Source organism: Homalodisca vitripennis, chromosome X, assembly GCF_021130785.1.
Source record: "Homalodisca vitripennis isolate AUS2020 chromosome X, UT_GWSS_2.1, whole genome shotgun sequence".
NCBI classification, from domain to species: Eukaryota; Metazoa; Arthropoda; class Insecta; order Hemiptera; family Cicadellidae; genus Homalodisca; species Homalodisca vitripennis.
The window spans coordinates 43966629-43992916 of record NC_060215.1 but is presented as its reverse complement, the minus strand read 5'-3'; the positions used below and the strand labels follow the sequence as shown (position 1 = coordinate 43992916).

Genomic DNA, 26288 nt, shown 5'->3' with positions numbered 1-26288 from the left:
ATTTCATTCTGATTGAGGAACTACTATGAGGGAAAAGAACTTTGCTTAACTTACAGGAAGAAAACAGTAGGCTTGTAAAAGATAAAGCAGTTGCGATCAAAACACTCTGAGCCCTTTTTGAAGATGGCACACACTCTCCCAAAAATGGAATCGTAGCAATCATTGTGGGGCATGATCTGAAAATGCTCAGCTTTAATCTACTTGAAATGCTAGTACCTATATTAGACAGTAATTAATATTTAACCAAGTTAAAAATTAATAATACACTATTAATAAAATATGAAAGGAGAACTTACAAAACACCAGAGATAACTTTAAGGATGAATAACATCAAGAAGTTGGGAGAAAAGGCACCTAGAACGTAGGTGAAAATGTTTAAAGATAAACCTCTAACTAAGACGTAACGCCTTCCCAATGTATCTGAGAGAAATCCAGAAAGATGACATGCAGCAATCATACCTACAGAAACAAAATAACTGAAATTATGGATACAATAATACATAATGTGTCCTTAAAATTTATTATTAAACTTTAATTTTGAACCCTAAACAGGACATTGTGGTTGTAGGTGGATGGAAAATTGTTCTCATCCCAAAAAAGGAAAAGTAAAAAGATAGAGGGTTAAGTAAATACTCTGAAATGTTCAAGCCCATGTTTAATGAAACCTCTTGACAAAATTCACATTAAAAGAAGTATCTAGATGATGAGCAGGCATCAACAATAGAGAGATTGTTTGAAATGTGTTTATCTCACACTATATCTTTTTAGTTATTCACTAAAAGTAATGTATTTTTTTAAATTGTGAATGTTGAGTTTGTTCCAGCTCACCTTCCTCATTGTGCAGAGTCTGGAATCTGATGCTGTCACAGACTTGAGTCCTGGAATGTGGAGTCATGTTCATCTAAAGATATCCGAAGAAAAAGGTGACGATGGAGAAGCTCAAAATGAACTCTTTACATCACACTAAGAGGAAGGTGAACTGGAACTGAACTCAACATTCATATTGAATCAACCCTTTCCACCATAGCTACGTTATGTGTAGAAAATTATGTGTACTCAGTTGCTCCACCATGCTTAGAGATTGCATCTAAAAAATTTTAGTGCAAATTTTTAGTGCAAAAATTTTATTGTATCTGATGACACAATAAGAATGCCTCTTCACCTAGATTACACTATATATTGTAGTCTACAATATCAAAAAAATTTAAAGAGATCATCTTGAGCTCTTAAAACAAAGCAAAACGAAGAGGTTGCCGACTTTTTTTGGGATCTCTTGCGACGAACGTGACTCCACATTCCAGGAGTCAAGTCTGCGACAGCATCAGATTCCAGACGCTGCACTAAGAGGAAGGTGAACTCAACATTCACATTGAATTACCCTTCCCACCATATCTATGTTTTTAATATTATTATTATTATGGGTTTTGAAGAACAGAAATGATTTTGGATTACTTTTAATCCACTGTACAAAATAATACAAAATTATGGGAGAAAATGTTGTAGAATATACAAAAACGTTTTGACACAATCTGATGTATACATACAAATTGTTAAAATTTCTTTTATATGTTACATAATTTTTAATACAATATACATTTCAGCTTTTAACCGCGTTTTTGCTTAAATAATTGTCGAAAAAAACTTTAATGAATTGTTAAGAAATCACATTTTTACTAAGCTTTAAGCATAAAGCATTAATCCATAAATATTTCAAAAGTTAGATTGTGGATCAATCAGATAAAAATGTGTTGGCCTATTTTTTTAACTACTCTGCATAGGTTTAGTTATGAGAGGTCAAATTATTGATAAATCAATTAGTCAGTAGTACAGTTTTCACCACATTCTAAGACACAGATTAGACAATTTCAGTGAGCCAAGAGAGAAAACCTGAAATTATAAAAAAATGTTTTCCTCCAAAAATAAGTTGCTGGTTTAAAAATATCTATACAAAACTGGTTTTGCATACATGAAGTTATTTGTGAAAAAGGCACAGCTACTGTTTTTAATATTCAAAACACTGGAGGCAATACATCCATGTTTGATGAAGCCAGCCAAGTCTTTTCTCACAAGCTCAAAAATACACATATCATTTCAAATAGAGGTGGCTGCTCAATGTATGAATAAATAAGAATAGTCATAAGAAGCAGCTAACCCATGAAGAAAGCAGAACCGAGCATCCCTTTGTCCTGAGAGGAGAGTTGTAAGTCACACTCTGCTGCAGGCATCAGGAAGGATACATCTGCTGAGCCCAGAAGAGAAGTGAACAGAGTCAAGGCAGACAGAAATGTGATAAATAAGCTGTATTTGCCAAACCCTGTACAAACCATCATATGGTAAGAGTATGTTGCTACCTAAAGCTAAACAGTTGCTCTATCTGACAAAATTTTGCTTTGTTTCCAAGTTAGGTAAACTATAGTATAGGAATCTGGGGAGGAACAACTTTAGTAAGTTTTAACAGAATATTCTTAGTACAAAAAACAGCTGTAAGAATTATTAATAAAAAAAACTCCACTGATCCTTGCAGAAAGCTTTTTCAGGATTAAAAAATCATGACTTTATTGAGTTTATACCTGTATGAGTTCTGCAAATATTACACAAAACATAAAAATAATGTTTCTTGTGATACAAACCTCAATAAATATAATACCAGACATAATTTTATACAGATTAAACAAAATAACTCTTCCAAATTTGATAAATCTATAAATTACATGATTTGTAAAATAATAAATAAAATATTGAAATGCAACAAAGAGTTGGTGTCCAGCAAAAGTTTTTGAAGGAAATAAAAAATACTTTGATAATGAAAGCATACTATTCGGTAAATGAATTTTTTGACGGCCCTTTCATATAAAATAGGGTTTTTTTATTGTTTTAAATTGTAATAGTAGTTTTAGATTATGCTGGTTTATAGTCAACAATGTTTTAAACTTCTTACTTAATCTTTATATTAAAAACTGGTTAACTTTGTGTTATCTAAAAGAATGTTTAGTGATGACCTTATGACTTTATATTGAAATCTATGACAGTTATCTATGTAATCTATGTTTTATTGACTGAGAAATAAAAATCTATATTATCTATTGTCATACTGGGTATTATTTGTTTTATGGTTAAGGTCTGAAATCTGACATGGTCTTTTTCAGACAAATTTATACTCACACTGCCACCATTTGAAGATGTTTAAGTAATATCAGGGTCAATATTGATTATGTTTGGATTTTAACCAAATAACAATTCCTGGACACAGATATATTGCCTTTGGTGGTCTACTAGTAATACCTGATCCCTCAATAAAGACAGAGAACAGTATCATCCAAGCCCAATAAGGTATTAAAAAAGAAGTACTTAATATTTCTGCGTAAAAATTACAGATTTGACAGTGAAGTAAAGTGTAAATTCTTATATAAAAATCTTTTAATTTAATGTGCTTACCTATATAATTTTATTTGCTTATGTACCTAAATTCCTATAAGACACATTTATTGAACATTTTAAATAATGTTAAAAAACAATGTTTCCAACCACAAACTTTAGGTATGACCTTTAACTGAAAGGCATTTGAATCTGTCAGACATTGATGGTGAAGTATTTTATGAAAGTTTGGTAGATTAAATAAAACCTTAATATATATCACCTTGCATTATTTTACAATCTCTATAAAAAGAAGACACTCAATGTTCCAATATATATTCAATATTCGAACATGTTATCTCATATGTCAATGATTATGACAGTAATAACACCTGTTGGATATTTTAGTCAGACAATGGCTTATCATTCTCAAGGGGGTGTAAACAATTACTCTAGAATGAAAAAGACAGTGGCTGTCTCAGTCCATTGGCAGTGAGGTGTTTGTGTAATTTACCTTTTGTTTCTGTAATAGCTTTGCCATTACATCTTCAAGCATTACGGGAACAAGTGGTGTGGATCTTCCAACCCCAGAGTGAAATAAAACTATGTTTATGTTAGTATTGAAATTATAACAGAAATTTTAAACTCCAAATATTAATAATTGGAAAATACCACACCCTCTGACTTCTCATTGTACTATTGACTTCAATGTAAAAATGCAGTGACAATCAATATTTTACGACATTTGCAAAGAAGTAGGGGAAAATTCCAAAGCCGATACCCAGAGGTCCACTCTGGAACAAAGAAATCTTAATTTTTTAATTTTAAAGAATAATTTATACTCATGTAAGGGATCAAGGGTCAAGGGATTAAACTTTATTTATTCCCTATGCCTATAGAACTGACATATTTTACCCTTATAGTAATATGAACCTTTAATCACTGTATTTTACAGCTTTGTGTGGCCTTAATCATATTTGAAATATTATGGAAACCATAGCCACTGAATACATTTCCAAGTTGCATGGTCAGTGTGGTAGGACAAAGAAACAGATAATCTTAACGCTGTCTGTTATATACAAAATAGAATTATTTGGGAATTGTGAAGTAGTAATTTGTCCCAAAGTAGAATTTTTTTGTTCACAGCACTCTTGCATATCACATAGGCAGTCAGTTAATCTCTGTATTGTAACAAAAATTACGTTTCATACACGGCAACAAAAAACAGGTAACATTGTCAATATTATACACTTAAAACAACAAATAACAAGATATTCACAAAGGTAATTATGTATTTCCAAAACAAAAATAAGGTTCATGCATAGCACACAGTTTATTATACTAAAACTAACTAATTTATCAAAATGATTCAAAATGTATCATATAGATAGCCAATGAGAGAATAACAAACTTGATCTATTACAAATTCTTTCAATGCGTTTGGACATTTTCACTCTTTTCAATTTGTACATTAAATTAAGTTTTCATGTTGTTAGATTGCATGGTATAAAATTTAAAAAAATTAAAATGATGTATTTATTAAAATGGTGAGGTGGTGCTGATGGTATAAAATGTCATTTTTATGTCTTGTATTATACAACGCTGATGTTGGTTGCTTGAAGTCTTATAATTCTTTGTATCAGTATTTCAGAATTTAAGATTCACTTTTTAAGTAATAGGATTGGTTTTGTTTACCTGCAATTTCCATTGCCTCTTCAAACTTAACCACTCCAGGCTTTTCTGAAATGTAATAGAAATAAAACAAAACTCACTCAATACACAAAATTTGGAGATTTACTTAATAGGACATAAAACTTAAATATTCTCAATGTTTTTATTTTTGTTCTCGAGTCATTGGTGTATCCAGTACAAAATGATATTAAATACATGTAGTTTATTTGATCATGTTTAGTAGTAATTAAATATGTTCTACATGAATATAATCAAATGAGAATAAAAAGATTTATGTTGTATAGATCTTTTACTTTGTTTTTTTAATAGTTTACTTATTACAGTTTTTATTCTTTACTTATTTTTTTGTCATTCTACAACAAATTCAAAATGTTTGTGGGATTACTTCAAGTAATAATTAATTTTTGTTATGAGATTTCCAACAAATTTGAGTCAGGAACTAGTAGATAATTTATATGGACTACCTGAAATTCACTTTTTTGCTTTTGGTACACTTTTCTTTGGTAAACTACTATGCCGAATTGAATTAATTTTCTAAGTGTAACATAAACTATATCAATAGGTTATTGAGCTCATTACAAAAATTAATCATTTACTAAATTAAATATCAAAAATGTTTTACTTTTTGTAGGTTTTCAAAACAAATTATACAATGAAAAATCGAAAAACTTTTTGTTTTTAATTATAAAAAATGCTTTTATACTAACTAAATAATAAAATTAAAATTCTATATTCAATCTTTCCTTCATAGTAGCAAAAAGTAACCAGTTTAACATGAGTGATATAGGGGCATAACTGTTGCCTCAAAAGAGCTATTTCCTATATTTTTGGAATTTATATTATTATTTTTATCCATAAGATATTATGGATTTAATACATTATCTGAATGTGGAGACTGATATTGGTATTAAGGATTTCAAACTAACATCTAAGTTTTCCAGTTGCTCTGCATCAAAACGTTGCTTACACCAATATTCTTATATTTGACATTCTGAACATTTTGGTCTAGCTGTTGAGAGCCATCAGTCAACAGATGTCAAACCAAAACTGTTTATCGTCCAAAAGGATGTCTGGACGTCTATTTGAAAATAATATATTGGTTGTCTTGTTCCAAAATATACCATAGAATATTTTAAAAGGTGCTGTTTAAGTCCAATAATTTGAGAAAGATGTTTTAAGGAAATATGTTTGTTTCTTACAACAAATATCAGAAGCTGTTTATTATCCTAACTCATTATTAGAGCAAGACATAATATCTTTAGACTTAATTATATATAAAAAAGGTATTTTAAACAAATAGGATTACTGAAAACCGATTTCTATAGTGAGGTTTAAAATCCAAACACAAAATATATTTCATTAAAATTTAATATATCTCCAAGAATAATGTTAACTCATATGACCAATTTGAAAAACTACAAGGAGTAAAATATAATTCGTCAAAATAAGTGAATATAATTATATGCACTTATAAATTTATTGATATCTTTGTAGCTAATACAGTAATTACATGTATTTTTCATCTGTGGTTTTCATAGCATAATGTTATCCTTAAAATCCCACATATTGAAAAGACATCTCGGCAGTCGCATGATTGTTTTCTTTCAATAGGCTTTTTTACTAGTTAGGTTTTCCATAAAATACTACTCTTTTTTGAGTTACCACAATACACAAATGTTCAAATTCCTTTAAACATTGAGTGACAATGGAATGTGCTTTCCTTTTTAAAGCCACAAGTTTATTTTCACTCATAAATGTTATCAAAATTAGATACAATGTATGCCTGGACTGATTGTGCTTGGCAATTTATACTCTGAATTTCTCTAGTGCTAAAGCCAATGTTCAGAGTTTAGCAGCTGTGTGACGAAATTTGTTTTATTTTAAGAAGTAAAGCAAAAATATCCAACAAATCTGCATATTTACTACATATTTATCTTGATTCAAAGGTATCCTGGAAGTCTCATACTAATTATATTATTCCAAAACTAGCAATGGTTTGTTATTTGCTCAGAAAACTTAACACTTCAGTTTCTAAAGACATGTTGATGTTCATATACTTCAGATATCTCATTGCCTTATTGTATGTTAAGGAAATACTGACTGGGGAAATAGTCCATGCATATGTCAGGTTCATTTATTGTAGAAACAGGTTTTATGACACATCAAAAGAAAATCTCAGTTGAGAAAACTGTAAGCTGTTGCTTAAAAAACTAAAAATTATGACTACACAATATACTTGTTTTCTTTAAATGTAAAATTTGCAAATAGGCACAGAGGCCTTCAAATTAGAATGTTCAATAAGTTACCTGTGGTATTAGATTTATATATTATAGTTTTATTAAAAAATAAAATAAGAAATTCTCGACTAAATCTGTATTTCATTCTACAAACAACTCCTTTACTATAAAGAAAATTTTAGTAAGTATACTACAAATGCCACTTTAGATCTACATAAACAAATTAATGCAATAATTACTATTATAAGTAATAGGTTGTATTTTATCATTAATAATACATTTTAAGCTTTTAATTCATTTATTTTGTTGATAATGTCAATTACACATTTTATTGTGTCTAAAGACAAACAGATATGTTCAATACATCATTACAAAATAGAAGTTAAATTTCCACAATTCATCTAACTCAAGTAGAGTCAAAATGATGGTTATCCCCAATTTTTTCAAATCAATTAAGATTAATTTAAAAATTAACCTTATCCATGAGTTTGGTTTGAAACCTTATTAACATCAAAACTTCATAAATAGTAAAATATATAAATTATACAATGTTTATTATCTTTCCTAATCCAGCACTAAGACTAATTTAATGAAATGTTACTATTGCAAAGAAACTCCAAGTCAAGTACTTACTTTCCATGTTGATGATTAAAAATTTAGAACAATTTGCCAACTTGAAGTCTATAGTAGTAGAAGACAGGATACTTCAATCTACCATACAGCAGTGCCTGTTTTAGAGAAATATAGGTTAATATTGGGTGAAAGTAATTTATTAAATGCCAAGTTTCAACATTTATGACAATTAATGCCTAAGTGAGCTTCTTAAGAACTCTAACAGGAATACTTTCTGGGATACTGTGTAATTAATATAAATAACTTGTTACACATTGTTTAAATGTATTACTATGGACATTCAGTTTATTTACTCTATGGTATTCAAAGTAATTGTCCAGTGTGGTACCGGGGTAGTAGAGAAGTAGTGCCACAGCTCCCACACTTCTCAAAGAGGTGACTAACAGGGACCTCTTACTCGTTAGTTCAGCAAGCGAGGATCTTCTGTCCTACCTCATGGAAACCTATTTCGCTGCACACTCATAGTCATAGACATATTTATTTCATGAAAAAAAGTACAAACATTGCGTACATCTCAATTGTTGATGAACTTAAAATAAAACTTATAGTCATCTAGCTTATAATAAATCAGAAATTAAATACAAATAACCTCCAGAACCTAGGCAGAGAAGAAATCCTGTATACTATAAAACTCTCTCTCAACTAAAAATTTTCTTAACAATTTACCAAATCCCTTTAATTTCAGCCTTTCATTGCACTTTTTTATATCAGTTGGAAGTTCGTTAAAGAAAAATGGACCAGTGAAATCAAGGTTTCTTTCAGAGAGTGTAAGGGATGAGTAGGAGTACGCAGGTCACTCCCATACCTAGTCGGATACCTGTGGCTTTCTCCAACAGATGGTGTACTTTTAGGACGGCTCATCGTCAACATTATTGATTTGTGGATGAATATTGAGAAGATTCAATGATCGGAAGATGCCTCTACATGATTATAGCGGGGGTAAGCCATTAATGATGCGCACGGCTCTTTCCTGGACCAAAAAAACATTGGATGCATGAGGAGAACCACCCCAGGCCTCAATTCCAAAGTCATAGTGGAGATAAAACAGCCATAATAGACCAGGAGTAACACATTGATATCTATAAAGGGTTGCAATTTGCAAGTGCGTAACAGACTCAACTTGCCACAAAGATGAGATACATGGAAGGACTAAGATAACCCACAATCTTACCTAGAAAATTTACCGAAATGCATTCTCTAATTTTAAAATCATCCAAAGAAATTATCTCTGGTTTTTTTATTTAAAGTTAGATATCGCATGAAACAGGACTTATTCGAGTTCAGCTGAATATTATTAAATGATAACCAGCTAATGAGCGATTGTACTGATTCCTTGACTCTGTCCTGTAAATTGGTATGAGGGCCCCCAAAAGCAGGGTTGTGTTGTCTGCATAAAATACAGATTTTCTCAAAGGGAGAGGTGCTGCAAGATCATTTATATACACAATGAAAAGTAATGGTCCAAGGATACTGCCTTGGGGGACCCCATATTTACATACTGTGTGTTCTGACTGAATCTATGAAACCTCCACAAATTGCATCCGATTTGAAAGGTATGATTGAAACCAATCTATGGCAACTCCACGGACACCATAATTCTACAGTTTTTCACATAGGATGCCATGGTCAACTCTATCGAATGTCTTTGAAAGATAAGAAAATCTCCAGGGATAGGTCTCGCCGCTCAAGATTAGAGATTACATCCTGCACAAAGTCCACAATTGCTTGAGTAGTTGAGTGGTTTTTCCTAAAGCCGTATTGGTTCTGAATTAGGACACTATGTCTGTCCAGATGACACAATAACCTGGAATAGACAACCTTCTCCAGTACCTTTGACGGAGTACAAAGAAGAGCAACAGGCCTATAGTTGTTGAAGTCACTCTTCTCCCCTGTCCTAAATATGGGGACAAGCCTTACAGTTTTATAAAAGTCAGGGAATATTCCGGAAGAAACTGAGGCATTGAACAGATGGGCAAGTGCCCAAAACTAACTAACTATGTAAAACTTGACACCATTGCATTTCTTGATGACTTGTGAATAAAGAGTTTGTAAAAAAAATTAAAAAAAAAAAGTGAATCACTGATGACTGTGTACATTTGTTTCAGAAGCAAAGTAGAAATTCCATCAGTACCTGTAGACATCATAGATTTAATTGAACGGATAACTTGTTCTATTTCACCAGAGGTCACAGAAGACAAAAATCAAAGAATGAACTGGAGTATGTTGCTGATTAAAATTAAGTGAAGAATATTTTGGCACATTGGACTGTGATACATCAGAGATGTTAGAGAAATGATTGCTGAAAACTTTTACAATTTCGGATGCTGATTTGAGTGAATTACCAAGATGTTTAATAGGAGGAATTGAAGAGGATGACTCTGACTTGCTTGCCTCTCTATGTACAACATTCCAGAGGGTTTTCTGGATGCAATCTTATTGTTCGATTTCATGAGAGATATTTTAACGCTTTTCCTGAAGCAAAAGCTTACGGAATAGTTTTTTTTCTACCTTTCAAACGCACTTTAAATCAACATTACTATTACCAAACTCCTCCAGTTTTCCACTTAAATATCCTATTTTTTCTTGTTTGATTTTTTATTAATTTTTTTAAAGGAAATGACCGTTCAAACAATTGTTTGAATAGAAGTTTTAAAATATTCAAATTTCTTTTATACACCATCGATTTTGTAAAAAAATTCCAGTCTACCTATGACAAACTATTCTTGAAACAAAACATATGTTTTTAGACAACAATCTTTTCATAACAAGTAATTCAGGTTTTTTACAATTTGATCATAAAAAGATAAATACGAAATTATATTTCTAAACCTGATTAATTCTCTTTACATTATACCCAATTCTTCCTTCTATTTTTCCTTTGAGGTTAAGTGGTAGAGAGGACTTTATAGTCGTAACTTCCCCTCTAATAAAGACATTTTTCATTTCATATAATTTCCTTATGGTGTAAAGTAATCCTTGTCAGGAGGGTGGGTAGCATCTCACAAAGGTGCTCTGAATAGAGCCACCAGGATAAGAAGTGATCTCCAGAAAAACTAGACTTGCTTAGACATGTGGAGCCCTGCCTCTGTCGACCATCAATTTCCTGGTGTCTCAAGAACCAATGACACTTAGCCGAGTGACCTTGGACAGACAATACTCAGTATACATTTTCCCATAAGAAACTCAATTTTAATAGAAATTCATTAGTATTAATAGATAATCATATTTTTAACGCTTCATTATCATTGAGACACTATAATGTAAGTTTCTGGAATGAAACGTTCATGGATTCGGTTTTCCTATTTATAACACAGTTTTAAATTTTATCCCATGTCATGAGCAGAGCCTCAGATGTGTTGCCAGCAGCTAACTAGTGAGCCCTTTAAATACTTCATTTAATAAAATTGAATCAGTAATAACAGTATAATGTTTTGAACATTATCATTTTCTATATATTTGATTTGTTTGAAGTTTTTTTTAATTTTATAACAAATAAAATCAGTATTCTGTACATTAATAAAATCAATTAATATTAATTACATAAACTATTACTTGGTACATTTTTGTATGATTTTAACTTTTTCCGTAAGTGTTCTTTTAATAATATTTTACATACCAAAATGTGTTATAAAGGGCCAACCAAGGTCAGTAACACCCCTGTCATTTCTAAACGGTTTCACCAATTTAAATAAAAAATTGGGTATCTTTGTAGGTTAATGAGACATATTTTTTGGCATATGACAATGCACACCAACATTTTTTGACATGCCAAAAAGTAGGTCTCATTAACTTACTAAGAACTCCACATTTTAATTTCAATTGGTCAAACTGTCTAGAAATGACAGGGATGGCCACTGGCTTAGATGATCCTGTATATAATTTTCTTAGCAGAAACATGCAGAATTGAATAGTTTATAAAACATTACCTATATGATGATATGGATATGAATAAATTATTTTGTTTGCAACAAATTGTTTAGTAAATACTGTATTTTTTAAAATAGTTCCTTACCTTGTAGACAGGAAAATTGTTCTGTTAACACTTCTCTTAGTGCCACTTTTATTATCTCATAACTTTTACTTCGTGCTCTTAAAAGGCAGTGAGAATCAAACTCATTATTTTCTCACTATCTATATTTTGACAGCAATATCTCACAATTAGTTAAAGCAGCATTATACTGTTACCTAGTAGTAATAACATGGTCCCAGTTGTTTGTTTGTAACATCAATAGGGTTCAGATCAATATGTATCCCATACAAAATACAAATAATCTAAAAGATAGAATGCAATAAAACGTTTATGCACTTTTGTTACTATGCAATGGAAACATTCTCATTAGACATGCCATTGTATGTTTGGATTGGTCGACTTGGATGGAATAGTTTTGTAATTGTGACACAACAGTGGTGTGTCATCTAGGCCCCAGTTTATAATATTAAAGAACTTTCAGCAATATATCTAAATTATTAGTTAATACACATCAAAGCTTGTTAAATTTGGATAGAGAGAATCAAGTGGAGGATCCATAGTAAACTCAAATAATTATTTTTATGGAAAGTTGCCTTTCTTCCATTTTTTTGGCACAAGGTTGAATACGAGTATCATACCTATAAGGTAAAGCACAAGGTAAAACAATTTGTAAAAACCTGATTTCTATAATTGATTAGTAATGCACAATAATAATAATAATAATAATAATAATAAACGTCTTTATTTAGCAAGCGTTCTTCAAAGTAAGACTCTGGGTTTACAAGACAACTTTTGTCATAACTTACAGGTAATTATTACATAAATTACAGGTAATAATAGTTATTCTAAATGATATAAAATTACATAATTATTCTAACTTATAAAATTATATAAAAATCTCTTTAACATGATTTTTAAATGTACTATAACTAAGGGTCTTTAAAGCAGGGGGCAAAGCATTATATGTTTTCAGGTCCAAAGTAGCTAAAACCTTTCTTGCCAATTTCTAGGCGGACCCTAGGCAAATGAAGTAGGCTGTCCTGCCGAGTACTGCGAGAATTTATTTCGTGCCTAAAAAATAAGTTTTTTCCTGAGATAATTTAGGTTTGCCAGTCTGAAGAACCCTGTGGATTAGTTGGGCAGTCTGTAAGTCACAGCAATTTCCAATTGATAGTACCTTAGATCTTAATCTAAAATTCACTGATGTGATCAAATTTCTTGAGATTATAAACAAATCTCAGAGCTCTGTTTTTGCAATCTAGTAAGAACCGTGACATACTCCTGAGACAAACAACGAGCAAAGATGGAAGAGCGTAATATATAGTGGGAAAAATTATTGAGCGGACAATTTCTAGCTTAGAAGACACAGGCAGTACTTTCACACATCTATAAAGGGTTTTCAGTTTGGTCACAACGCTGTTACATATGGATTTTACATGGTTCGCAAAATCAAGATTGGAATCCAAAGTAACTCCAAGGATTTTTAGAGAACTGTTCATAACTAAAGGTTTGCCATCCAAAGTGACTAACTGACTAATGCAACCATGTGGCTGACAGTTCAGAGATGACCCCACCTGCAAAACAGCACATTTGTCCGAGTTAAGCAGAAACCCATGATCATCCGACCACGACTTTACCCTATCCAAATCTGAATTTTATCTTCCCTACAGCCTCTGCTCTCTCCAAAGGATTGTAAGACAATAATAGCTGTGAGTCATCTGCATAACAATGAAGAGAGCAGAACTCCAGCTGGTCTTTCAAATCTGCAGTATATACAAGAAAGAGTATTGGCCCCAGGCAACTACCCTTGCGGGACACCAACAAAACGGGGGCAACGCAGGAGACAGCCGACCATCAACTTTTGTTCGCTGGGTTCTCCCAATAAATACGACGAGAACCATCGGACTGAATTTTCATCAAAATGGTATGAATTTAAGCTTAGCTAATAACAAATCGAAATTAACCGAATCGAAAGCTTGCGAAAAGTCTAATCCCGTAATCAAGCTCTGAAAAACCCCTATCCCTAGCAGAAAGCAGGTCATCATCAGTGACATTGAGAAGAGCGGAGCAGGTGCTAAAACCCTGTCTAAAACCTGATTGTGCTTCAGGCAGTAAATCCTCAGATTCCAAGTAGCTGACCACTTGCTCTGACACAACCCTCCTCCAGTATTTTAGAGACGACCGGGAGGATCGATATTGGTCGAAAACTGAGAAATCGAAGTAGGATTGTTAGTTTTCGGAAGAGGATCACTACACTCTCCTTCCAGCAGGAAGGAAATTTTCCCAGTAGTTAGAGACACATTGATTAGATGGGTGATTGCTCCAATACAAAAAGGGCTCAAGCCTCTGACCATAGCGATGGATATTCCGTCCACGCCAAAAGCAGTACTTAAAATGGTGTTCATAAGCTCCCTCACCTTTTGCTCAGACACGCCATAAAGGTGAAAGGGGAATTTACACCTGCACACATATTTTGGCTAAGAAACTCAGTTTATCCATGCTTATGTTTCGTCCACAACCCCATGGTTGAAAAATAGTCATTCAGCTCTTTAGGTGAAAATTGATGAGTTTTTCATCATTTGCATTCAGAATTTCCACCAGCCCGCAACGTAGCCCAAAACTTCTTTGTGTTTTTTTATGTTTAAATTATCGGCGAAAAACTTCTTTTTCGCCAATCTTACAGCCACATTGAGTGCGTTACGAGCCTTACAGTATTCGAGTCTCGATTCTTGGGTTTTTTAGGGGAAAGATAGACATTTTTACACCTATTCTTCTTTTGTGTAAGGTCAATCAGGTTGGAGTCCCTCCAAGGAGCTTTTTTTCCTGGTTATTCTCTTTCGCACCATAGGGGCACACACGTCAAAGATTTGAATAATATTTGAAGTTAAATTATTAGTGATGTCATCTACGTCTTCCAGGGTTATTATGTCTTCCCAACAAAAACTAGAGGCAATCTCAATAAACTTCTCATAGTCAAAATTTCTAAAATTGCGATATGATATGAACTTAGCCTTGGATTTCGGTTTTCTCACATAACACGTCACAGTATATCAGCTTGTGGTCGGTGATACGTTTTACCATTGTGCTCCAAGATATTGGAGGTGTCGACTATTCCTACATCTGGATTAAAAATTCTTATCTACAATTATGACGTCAATAAGAGACGATGTACTCTCAGTGATGCGAGTGGGTTCCCTAACTATTTGGACGAGACCCAAAGATTGAATATTTTCTCGAGGTATTTCACATCTGCTCTTCTTCTGTCCAGGAAATTCACATTCAAGTCACCCAACAAAATCACTGAGTCTACCTCAGGTGACATGTCAATAAACAAAAGCATGAATCAAAGAACTTATGCAAGAATATGGCGCAGCTGGTGGTCTAATGCAATACAGACACATAGCTTCTGACCCTTCAGACAAACCAAGCCACATATATATTCAATGCCAGTATCCACGTTGTGAAGTCTAACAGGAGTAAACTTAATAATGCACCTTACATACAGACCTACACCTCCTCCACGACCCATCAGAGACGGCCTATCGCAACGATGAAGTGTGTAGCCCGGCACATCGAACACATACGAGGGAAACATCAGCGGACAGCCATGACTCAGAGACCCCCAACAAGTCAAATTGAAAATCATCAACAACCGAACACAACTCTGCAAAACCTGTGTTAAGCGATCTAAAATTTACATGCGCTACTCTACAACAAGTGGCAGTCGTTCGATCTCGTTTCCCCCGACTGGATTATACTCACCGGGGCACAATCATTAACAGAGACACCTGAGGACTGGGACAGATGACATCTGGAGCAATCTCCCTTCCACACCCGGGCGTGACAGGCCTCATAGACTATTTTCAGTGACTGAAAAATCAACTCCCCCATACGATTTATTCCCGTTTCGATTGATTGAGGTGTCTCCCGTCACGGGAAAGATGATAGTTTCGGATAACATCGCTGTTGTTGAGAAACTCAACATTGAAGTTATTACACATGAGCATTAACTGTTCATTTAAGTGGAAAAGTGCTTGCTTTTTGATATCCCTCCTTGTAATAATACTATTAAAATAACAGTAGCATTAGGAAAAGTTCGTTTGGCAGTACTCAACAGGTCCGCGAATGCGTGGAGCACCGCTCTCTTGCCACAGCCCCCATTGTAGCCAGGGCCACCGTTGTATCCGCGAACTAGGTTATTAGTTCCAACAAAAATGTATATTATCTCAGGTTGTGCTGATTTATACTTACTGATCTTATCTCTAATGTGAGATATTCTAGCCCCTGGATTTATATCCACAATAGCCCCTCTCTCTTCACATTTTATAATCTTTCTTCACAACTTCACAACTAAATCTTTAACTCAATCTTTCTTCACATCACATAAAGTTAATGTGATGTATTGTGTGTTAACATTGCTGTTCATTTTCAGTAGTAATTAACCTGTTGAGGAGTAGCTGAAAGTTGCTCCAAAAGAGTACAGACGGTTATAGCCGTTTGATCCCAAAAGAGTATTGACGGTTATGACCGTCCATGACGGGGTTGCTAAAACAATCAATATTGCAACTGTTTATGCACTCTAGTGGCGTTCTTACATACTATTTCGACTGTGAAATGTTCAAAATAATTATTGCTGTACGGTGCTGGCTCCTAGTGACGGAATACATAATCACAGATTTGCCCAGCAGCCGCTACGCTTGTCAGGTCGCCATTTCCCCCGCCCACTACCAGTAAGGGAAATGGCCGAAGGAAGCTAAAACGCTGCTTTGTGTGTTCAAATACAACACGGGTGAGCGTAAAAGGAAAGAAACTGCTTATGAGTGCACAAAATGTGAAGTAGCACTTTGTGTGTACCCGTGTTTTGAACACTATCATACGTTTGTAAAATTAAAAAAAAAAACAAAATGTATGAATTTATCAAGTTGTAGATCCAAAAAATGCATTATTATGATATTTTGTAAGGTTTCAATACATTTTGAATGAAAACAACAAAAATTTTTTCTTTACCCCCTGGAGTTCATTAAGGATAATTTTGCTTACTCTAGTATACACTAGGTAGGATGACGGTTATAGCCGTCATTACTCCCCAACAGGTTAAGAAAAAATCATTATTATTATTTCCGCATTTCATTTACAGGAAGATTTCCAAAATTAAAGTAGAATACTACTGACGTAATACTAAGGTGATCAAGCAGTATTCACTTTAAATCATCCAACTTCAGAAAAAACATATTTACAAAAAGTTAATACATTAAACATATACTTAAAGTAGTTCATGGAGCTTGTCATACATTAAATAATCAATCATACATTGTTCATCATTGTAAACAACAACAACAACAAAATTATGAAAATATGCAATTCTTTCAATAACTGCAAAATTAAAATGAATGCTTATTCTTCCAAGAAGTTCCAGTCAATAGAATACCATAGCATCAGCAAACTTTCACCTTCTAGAAAATTGCAGCCATGAAGCTCCAGGATTTGCAAGCTTGCAGGCTCTAGAAATTTTCGACCTATGACTGATTTGGCCTAGTGTGATATTTTGATCTATGGAAACTTAGAATTCCTCTCTCTGTTAACTTATGGCGCCTGAAAGCTTCCAATAAATAAGTATTCACTCTGGCGATTTAAATAAATCTAAGGGCCAATTCTACAGAAAAGATTTTTACAGTCTAAAGACAAATCTCACCTGAGCAGTAACATTGTAACCTGGAGTCCAGGAATGTATGACAATACTGGACTAACAACAGTAGAGGAAATGAACGTTCTGATTGCAAGGTGACGATTTATGATCTATAGACAAATTCTCACTTCAGCAATGACATCATCACCTGGTATCCAGTGATAAATGAGAATACATGACCAATTTACAGTGGCCAATATTAACCCTTTGAGTGCTAGGTGATGTTTTATGCAATTTATAGATAAATACATATGGTAAGGTAGCATTATCAATAGATTCAAAGACACCATGAACACAACCATTTCTTACTTACTTCCCAAGAATTATAACATGGCCTGATCATACTATTTACTTTGTTAAATACCAGACTTCGAAACTACTTCAGTAATTTGTTTTAAAGTCATTTCCAAGAATGCCAGGGATAGTAATTTGGCTCGCAGAAAAACTGGGGAACATATGAATTTATAACAATATGTACTATATAAAGTGAAATTGAAGGAATGACATATTTTGTATATGTAAAAGTATAATTTTCTGAGGCTTTCATATGGTTGCTATGGGATGAAAGTTTAATTTTACGTAATATAAACTGAGATGTTGACTTCTCGTTACCTTGAATATTTCAAACACTTTGAGGGAACCCTTAGCCCTCTATACAAGTATTGTAAAAATAATAGTAAGCGAACGTAATTACCAATTGAGTTCAACTCTGTTTTAGTAAGTGTCAATCTATTTCTTTAGTAAACCATTTGTGATTGATGATAAATGGTTTGAGTTTAAAAAGACACAATTCATATATTTTAATATTTTGCTCGGATATGTCTTATTGGGATCGAACATAATGATGAGACATTAAAATATCTTTTCAGGTTTCACATTTGCAGCTGTTTTAAAATGTGGTGTCAAATTTTATGACAGCAAATTCAGTAATAATAAATATTCAATGAATGTGCTTTGTTCATTACAAACAGTTTAATACTTATTGGTCAGACCACCTTAAAACTCATGAGAAAATGCATATTAACTGTTTCAATAAATACTTTGTAGGAAACGTTCTTTTCATCACTCTGTATGGTAATGAGCTACTTCCCAATACAGGTGAGATTTGCAAAAGCCATTGCTTCTATCGTTGCTAAGTCAACTGGTTTACTTAACTAAATCCCAAACATATCTTTCCCTATGAAAACTCTCTTTCTGTGTATAAACAGTTGAATATTTGTTTTACAGTCCCAATTTTAACATCAAAATGAATTATAAAATAGTGTTATATTTCCTTATAAATAATTACTAGACTATGTAATATCAAATAATCTTTTAAAAGATTTCGTGTGCTTTTTTGCATCGTTATGAAGAGTATTGTTCAATACTACTTGCAAAAGTTCTATTGTAGAGCTCAATAGAATTTTCCATAATCTTGCCCCATAATACGTCACTTTCGAGACTAGTAATAAAATGCACTATTTTATAACTTCTGTTTTTCTTAAAAATTTTTTATTGGTTAATTGGTTCATGTAAAATTTGACATCAGTTGTAAAATAACCACGACTTAGAATCAGAGAATTAAACAAATGTTTAGTCTAATGTTAATGTGTTTTGAAATCAAATAATAATTCAAAAGTATAACATATTTTGATAATGTTTTACAATCATATTAGGTTTATAATATAAATAAGTACAGCCCACTCCTGATTTTGGTATTTTTGTCTATATAAATTCATGTACATTTGTGAAAAGATTTTTGTATTTTTCCTTCTTCTCTTGATGTTTAAACATAAATCCAAAATGCTTATTAAACAAAATGTAGGTCTCAAAATATTTTTGTTTGTATTTATGTTATGATGTTATTGCATTGTAATGTACAATTATATATGTTATAATTCAAGACAAATAAGCTTAAGTTAGTTAAGCTTAAAGTTTCTGTGACTGCAGTATGTAATGTAATTTAATTTAGTATGTTCTAATATGAAATGCAACCATTCTACATCAATGACACAATAAAACACAAAATAACATAGTTTATTATAATATATTTAATAAATCAAAATAATTGTGCACCATCAACTATAAAATGTTGAAACAGACTAATAAGATAATTCTGTATACTGGCTGTAAAATACATTAATTTTACAGTGACCATAATTATAAACAAGACATATTTTGTAAACTTTTCTTGTGCAATTAACATAAAATTTAACACTGGAAGATACAAATGCAATCCTGGTTACAAAGTAACTTAATTACATTTTAACTAACCTATGTTTATGTACTCTATATGATACAAATAAAAAAGTACAGCATATACTAAAATCAAATTTGATTTTGACAAAACTATTATCTTGTTATAAACTCATCATCGTAGCAAACAGTTGTAAACAGTTGTAATCATACCCACATACATGTGGATATGAACTAAAATATTCAAATATATTAATATATAAAATAAAATATGATTGATAATACTCATAATATATTGGTATGATAGTATCAGATTGATATATGTTATCACTACAATAATAAATCACTGTAAATTCTGTAAAGCCTAGTAAACATATACCTGAGACTATGACTTTAGGGAGCGTAACAAGGTTATATCTTATTTTCTTACAGTAGGACATTTACTATGCATATAAAGTAACATATCAGCACTTAGATTTTGATAAAATTAATAAAAACTATTAACGCTCAAGGTCACTTTAACATACATAAATGAAAAGTCAATTTATGTAATTTTCTAGCAGAATCTACAAACACATTTTTGTTTGTGTGTACGTTATATGAATAAATACCATTCAATGAAAAAAAAATGCTTGCTCAAATCCAGTTTTGATTACTGTCAGAATTTTTCCCTGGTATTTTCTGTGTTCACTAAACTCGGTCAAAGCAACCCCTCTGTTCCTGGTTAACTTAATTGTATATATTTCCAATACCTGTTTACTTGTATGACTTCGTCTTGTACCAAAGATGGCAAAAAAGTTACAATCAATGAATTATGTCCACCTATTTTTGAGAGAAGAGGTTAGTGCATCATGTTGAAAAACATTTTTACTTTTCGTAACACGAGATTCTCAAAATCTAAATACTACAAAAAGTATATGCTTTTTCATATTTAATGGGTGTGTTCCTCCCCCTCCCATAGTATTAGCATACATTAAGTAATATGTCAAAATAATTTCTAACTGTAATTTGTAATAAAATGACTCTTATTACCGTGAAAATATATTGGCTGAGCATTAGCAAAGTTAGAGGGTTGGCAAAATGTCTCTTCTCTCTATCTATCTACGATATCTCTAGTACAAATTTGAGTTATATACACTTGAAACTTTGCATTATTTATCTTCACTTCAATAAAGACTAAATTGAGTTTGTTAATAAAATTTGGCAAAGAGTGTTAGCAAAGCTTATTAGTCAGGGAATATTTGAGAACGAATCAAGCTATAGATTAAAAATTTTACATTAATTTTCATTTTTACATACAAAAATCTATTTGAATGGTGCATATCCATCCATGAGATTTGGCTAAACGTCAGCAAGGCCTCTCAATAAGGGATATCCTGAGAATTAATGTTGCTACAGATTAGAAATTTTGCATTAATCTTCATTATGAATATCTTGTCAGGCAAAGTCAATATGCCCTACGGTGTCCTACAGAGATCAATATTAGGGCCAGTCCTTTTTTAAATTTACATCAACAGATTGAACTCAGCGATCCAGAATAGAAAAATGATTCAATATGCTGACTATATGACTCTCTGCATCAGATAAAACTAAAAAAATGAACTTGAAATGGAGTCATGGGTGAGGAAGTAGCAGGGTCTTAATACCCCAACACATGTGCCAAGCCAGAGCATCCATGAAGCACATGCACATCCATCTTCTCTCTCTTTAAGTGCTGTATTTTCGTGTGCGCGCACCTACGAACTGCTTGATCCAAATCTTGTCTTCTATGATAAGTCCGATCAGGCTGAGCTGAACTGGCAGGCTTCTTTTCAGCTATTCTTTGCCATGCTCACTTTTCTTTTCGTTCAACCCTCACCTATCGCAAAAACTTCCCAAAAAATTTAATTTCTACTATACCTTATTACAACTAAACCTAATTTCTCTTTTTTCCAAGATAAGGTGCAACAGCATATGCCGAGGGCTGCGTGATCAAGGGAGTGCTTGATCGTTAATATGCGAACACTGGGTACCTGGCGACCTCCAGTTTAAACACGGCCTTCCCCAAGTAGATTGGGTCAATGCTTGGGGTGACCTTAGATCTCCACTACTCATGAGAACACGATGAAATTCAAATAAAATAAAGAGAGCTCTAGCAGCATTCAAAATGTGGACGAAAATCCACAAAAAACAGAGGGACTGGAAATGGCCTAAACAATCAAAGAAGACAGATGAACTTCCAAGCAGAAGTCCTGAAACTCCCGACTCAGCCAGAGTCGATACATCTTAGGAAGATGCCAAACTGGAGGATGACCACCAAAAGGTAAAGGAAGCAAAAGCCGAAAGGCCGCCCCCAGAATTGCCTAAATTGAGTGGAGGTGCCAGGAAACGAATGGCATGGTTTCGGAAAATCAAATCAAATCAGGTTTTTATTGCCGGAACATTATACAACGCATGGCAAAAGTCAAATTTTTTACTTTTTACTTGCTAAAATTTTTGTCATACACACCACAAGAAATCTCATTTCAAACATACAATTTTGCAAACTTACCTACATCCATTCATTTACCAATTATTCCCACTTCCAGCGACGAATTCAGTTAGTCTTTTTAATTGGTGGTCTCCCAATCTAATGCAAAAAACTCGTCAACATTATAAAATGTTTGTGACACTAAAAAGCGTTTCAAACAAGTTTTTAACACCTTGAGCGTTGGGAGTGTTTTTAATTGAATCTGGTAATTTATTGACGAAATGAACACCTGCTTGTGAAGGCAAATGTTCATAAACCACCGTTCTTTGTCTATCCGTTCGGTAGTTATCTCTGCCTCTAGTCTCATACACATTTATGTCTCGACCATTAGTCATGGCACATTTAGACATACAAAACAGAGTTGTTTCCAAGATGTAGAGACTGGGCAACGTCAACAGTTGCAAATTTTTGAAGGCTTCCTTGTACTTACTATACTTATATAAGCCTCAAAAGAGATTACTCTCAAGAAGAAGCCAGGGATTTGGCCTTAAAACCAATACCAGAAAATCAAAAGAAATTTCTAAACAGACAAACCAAAAGAAGAAAAACCCAAAAGATCTCACTCTGATGGCTCCACTCCAGAATCTCATCAGAGAAAGAAAACAAAGAATGAAGAGAGAAAGGGGTCACAAAAGGAGCAATCTGCACTACCCCAAAAACCTTACAAACAAGCTGCAGAGGGCATAAGGGTGGGAATATTACACTCTGATTTTCCCGAAACCCTACTCTCATGGGAACAGATGGAAGATATCCAGAATTTCATGCGATCGTGGAGGAACAGGAGGGTCCCAACTCTGCAAGCTTCTACAGGATCAACAGGAGACAAGGAGTTCTGATCTCCACCTGTGAAAATAATAACACAGCAGAATGGTTGAAATGAAAGCAAGATTTCCTTAAGCCTTGGGAAGAGGCCAGTCTGAGAATTGTACCATACACAACCAGGCACAAAATAAAGAATTATCAGTTGGTGAATGGAATGTCCTGCGTAGAAGTGACGAGGGAAAGTCAGTGCTGCTTACCTTGGTAGTTGACTGCGCTACAGCAAGCAAACTTGAAAAAGAAGATCCATGGATCAGCTACAAGAAAAAAACTCAGATGAAGGGACCCTCTCTGAAAGGAACATCAGTCTCGGCTAGGAGAAGAAAAGAGGGCAGTGTCCCCAAACACTCCAAGAGGATGGACAGGGATGGACCACCAGGGGGAGGTGGTAAAAAAGCATAAGTATTCGCCTTATACAGACAAACTTCCTTCACCATGCCAAGAGCACAACCGACATCTTGGATAGGAGGTCTATCACAACAGGCCTGGATATCGCCCTAATCCAGGAACCTTGGATCAAAAGAGGTTACATCAGAGGATTGACGACTCAGGTTGGTAATCTCATATATGATCCTTCAATTGAAAATCCAAGAGCATGTGTTCTAATTTCAAAACATATAACAGCTTTTCCTGTTACAGATTTGATCTCAAGGGATATGGTGGCGGTGACTGTTAAAGTGGCATCACGGCAAAGGGTAAAAGGGGTAATCATAGCCTCAGCTTAATTCCCCAACCCTTCAACAAACTGCCCACCATTAGAAGTAGAAAGACTACTGCAGTGCTGCAGAGAGAGAGAGGCGCAGCCCTCATTCTCGGCTGTGACTGCAATGCTCATCACACCTTATGGGGAACTCCTACAGTTTATATTCTGCAATAACTTAGTCCTAGAGAGAGTGTCTAGTCCCACTTTTATTACAAGAACTAGACAAGAAGTTCTGGATATAACCTCATCTAAAGGAATCAAAAATATAGACATAGTAAGGGCCAAGACACGTTTCTCAGGAGGCCTCACTTTCGGACCAATTATTCCCCATTAGGTTCGACATAGAGGCGGAAGGTGAGATGAACATGACCCACAAGGTCCCTAAATCTACCAACTGGAGGGGATACCGAGTGTCCCTAGCCAAAGAGTTGGAGGAAATAGAACCCTACCAGAAAAATGAACTTGATTTAGAAAGGTCTGCTCAACTAGTTGAACAAGCTATCACAAAGGCCTACAAGGAAAACTGTCCTCTCAGATAAAACAGGCTAAAGAAAGACGTGCCTTGGTGGATTGGGAGGTTAGAAACACTTAGAAATAAAACTAGGAAATTATTAACATGGGCAAAAAGGACAAACAACTGTATACCTTATTTTCATGCCCTAAATGGATACAAAAAAGAAATTAGAAAAAAAAAAACCTGGAGAAATTTTTGCAAAAACGTAAATAGCCTACCAGAGGCTGCCAGACTTCAAACAACACTCCAATCCGATCACTCTAACCCAATGGGGTCCTTAGTAAAGGCCAATGGTGACCTTTTTTTTTGTTCTCTTAGGGCAAGAAGCTTATAAATTGCACTTAGTCCTATAAGAACCTTGGCACCTGCTTCCAGAGTGACAGGATATTCAGGATGGGTAAGGTTGGGGGTAAGGGGCCGCCTCCTTTCAAGATCCATGAGGAAGAATTAAGGCACTAATCTCAAAGTCATGTCCCCCGGGAAGAAGGGGAGGCCAGCTCTGAACCAGCCTCTCCAGTCAAAGCAGGCAGGGAGTGGCACACCCTTGTTGAGGCTAGCAAGAACCTCTGATATTAGGGAACTAACCCCACCCAACTCTAACAGTCATCTCCCGCAGTAAGACTAGACCTATCGAACTGCCCTAGCACCCCAGAATCTCGACATTAGCGGTTAGTGATGTGCCGCTCCTAGACATCCATAAGGTTGACCAGATTTATGTAACACATCAGTTTTTGCTGTGCTTAATGGTAGATTCAACTAGAAGGTATAAACCTGCCAGAAGTGATCCCTACAGGGTTCAATGGTGACCTTACAGAGAACAGGAAGGAGACTTTAGAACTGCTCTTGGAAACACACTTTCCAGTGGGGTCACTTGACTCGAAATGAGGATACTAATTCTCTAGTCAAGAAGAGATCTAGTCAGGAAGTAGCCAAGTCCAGACAGCGGTCAAAAAAGAATATTCACATCTGAAAGAATTAAATGCGCAATAAGATCCTTTAAGCCATTTAAATCTCCTGGGGTGGATGGAGTTTTTCTAGCCCTTCTTCAAGAAGAGTTGGACATCTTATTAAATACTCTAATTATTCTTTGAAAGCAGCAATGCCCTAGAATTTATTTCAAAGAATTGGAGGACGGCACTTGTGGTGTTGGTGTGGAAAAAAAATAGGGATCCGACTCAACCAAACTCGTACAGACCCATAACCTACTTCATGGTGAAAACTATGGAAAAAATAATCAATAGACACATTAGGAATGAAATCTTACTAGTACACCCACTGTCTATCTCAACATGTGTATGTACACTTGACTCCTGAAATCATTTTTCCTGGAGTCATTTTTGTCTGAAGATATCCAAAAATAGTAAGTGACAAAGAAGCACAAAACGAATTCTTTGCATTGTTTCGACATCAGAGATACCTAGACTACAAAATGTAATGCAATTTAGGTGATGAGGTATTCTTATTGTCACATCAGGTGCACAATTGAGTGCACTATGATAATAACTGACACAATCCCAAAGCACAGTAGAGCAACTGTGTTTTCTACACATAACCTATAGTGGAAAGGGTTAATTCAATGTGAAGGTTGAGTTTACTAGTTTTGTATCCCTTCAGAAGTTTCATAAACAATTTTAAATCAAGAGATAAATTAGTTTTTGAGATATCCTTCTGAGTAATAGGCATGCATTTGCACCATCATCAACCTTGCCTATGTAGTAATAATAATGATAATAATATTCTATATTGCATGAAACAATTACAATATTGCATGGCATGTGTCAACGTAACTATATTAGATACATAACTACATCAGATAAATGATGTTCGTCAAGGTAAATACATACAATGCAATAAAATTCTTTTATGTATCAAAACCAGGGGTTTCATGGTTGTTGTTAATTTCAAAGATTGTCATCCCAGCGGCCCATCATGAACTCATCAATTGAGTAAAATGCCTTTGACATAAAAAGAAAATGTTTTAGTATTTTAAATTTTT

General features: G+C 33.9%; 1 protein-coding gene across 1 annotated transcript in view; it reads right to left on the bottom strand.

Annotated features, from left to right (window-relative positions):
• Positions 1 to 12561, bottom strand: part of LOC124368979 (synaptic vesicle glycoprotein 2B-like) — a 33600-nt gene extending 21039 nt beyond the window's left edge. Inside the window, exons 1-6 of the mRNA XM_046826566.1 lie at positions 11929 to 12561; positions 7917 to 8011; positions 5050 to 5094; positions 2153 to 2314; positions 297 to 459; positions 55 to 176 (exon numbers count right to left, since the gene is read on the bottom strand). Of these exons, the coding sequence (XP_046682522.1) occupies positions 55 to 176; positions 297 to 459; positions 2153 to 2314; positions 5050 to 5094; positions 7917 to 7923 (499 nt within the window). The 5' untranslated portion in view covers positions 7924 to 8011; positions 11929 to 12561. The remainder of the gene's footprint in view (positions 1 to 54; positions 177 to 296; positions 460 to 2152; positions 2315 to 5049; positions 5095 to 7916; positions 8012 to 11928) is intronic.
• Positions 12562 to 26288: the final 13727 nt, after the last annotated feature.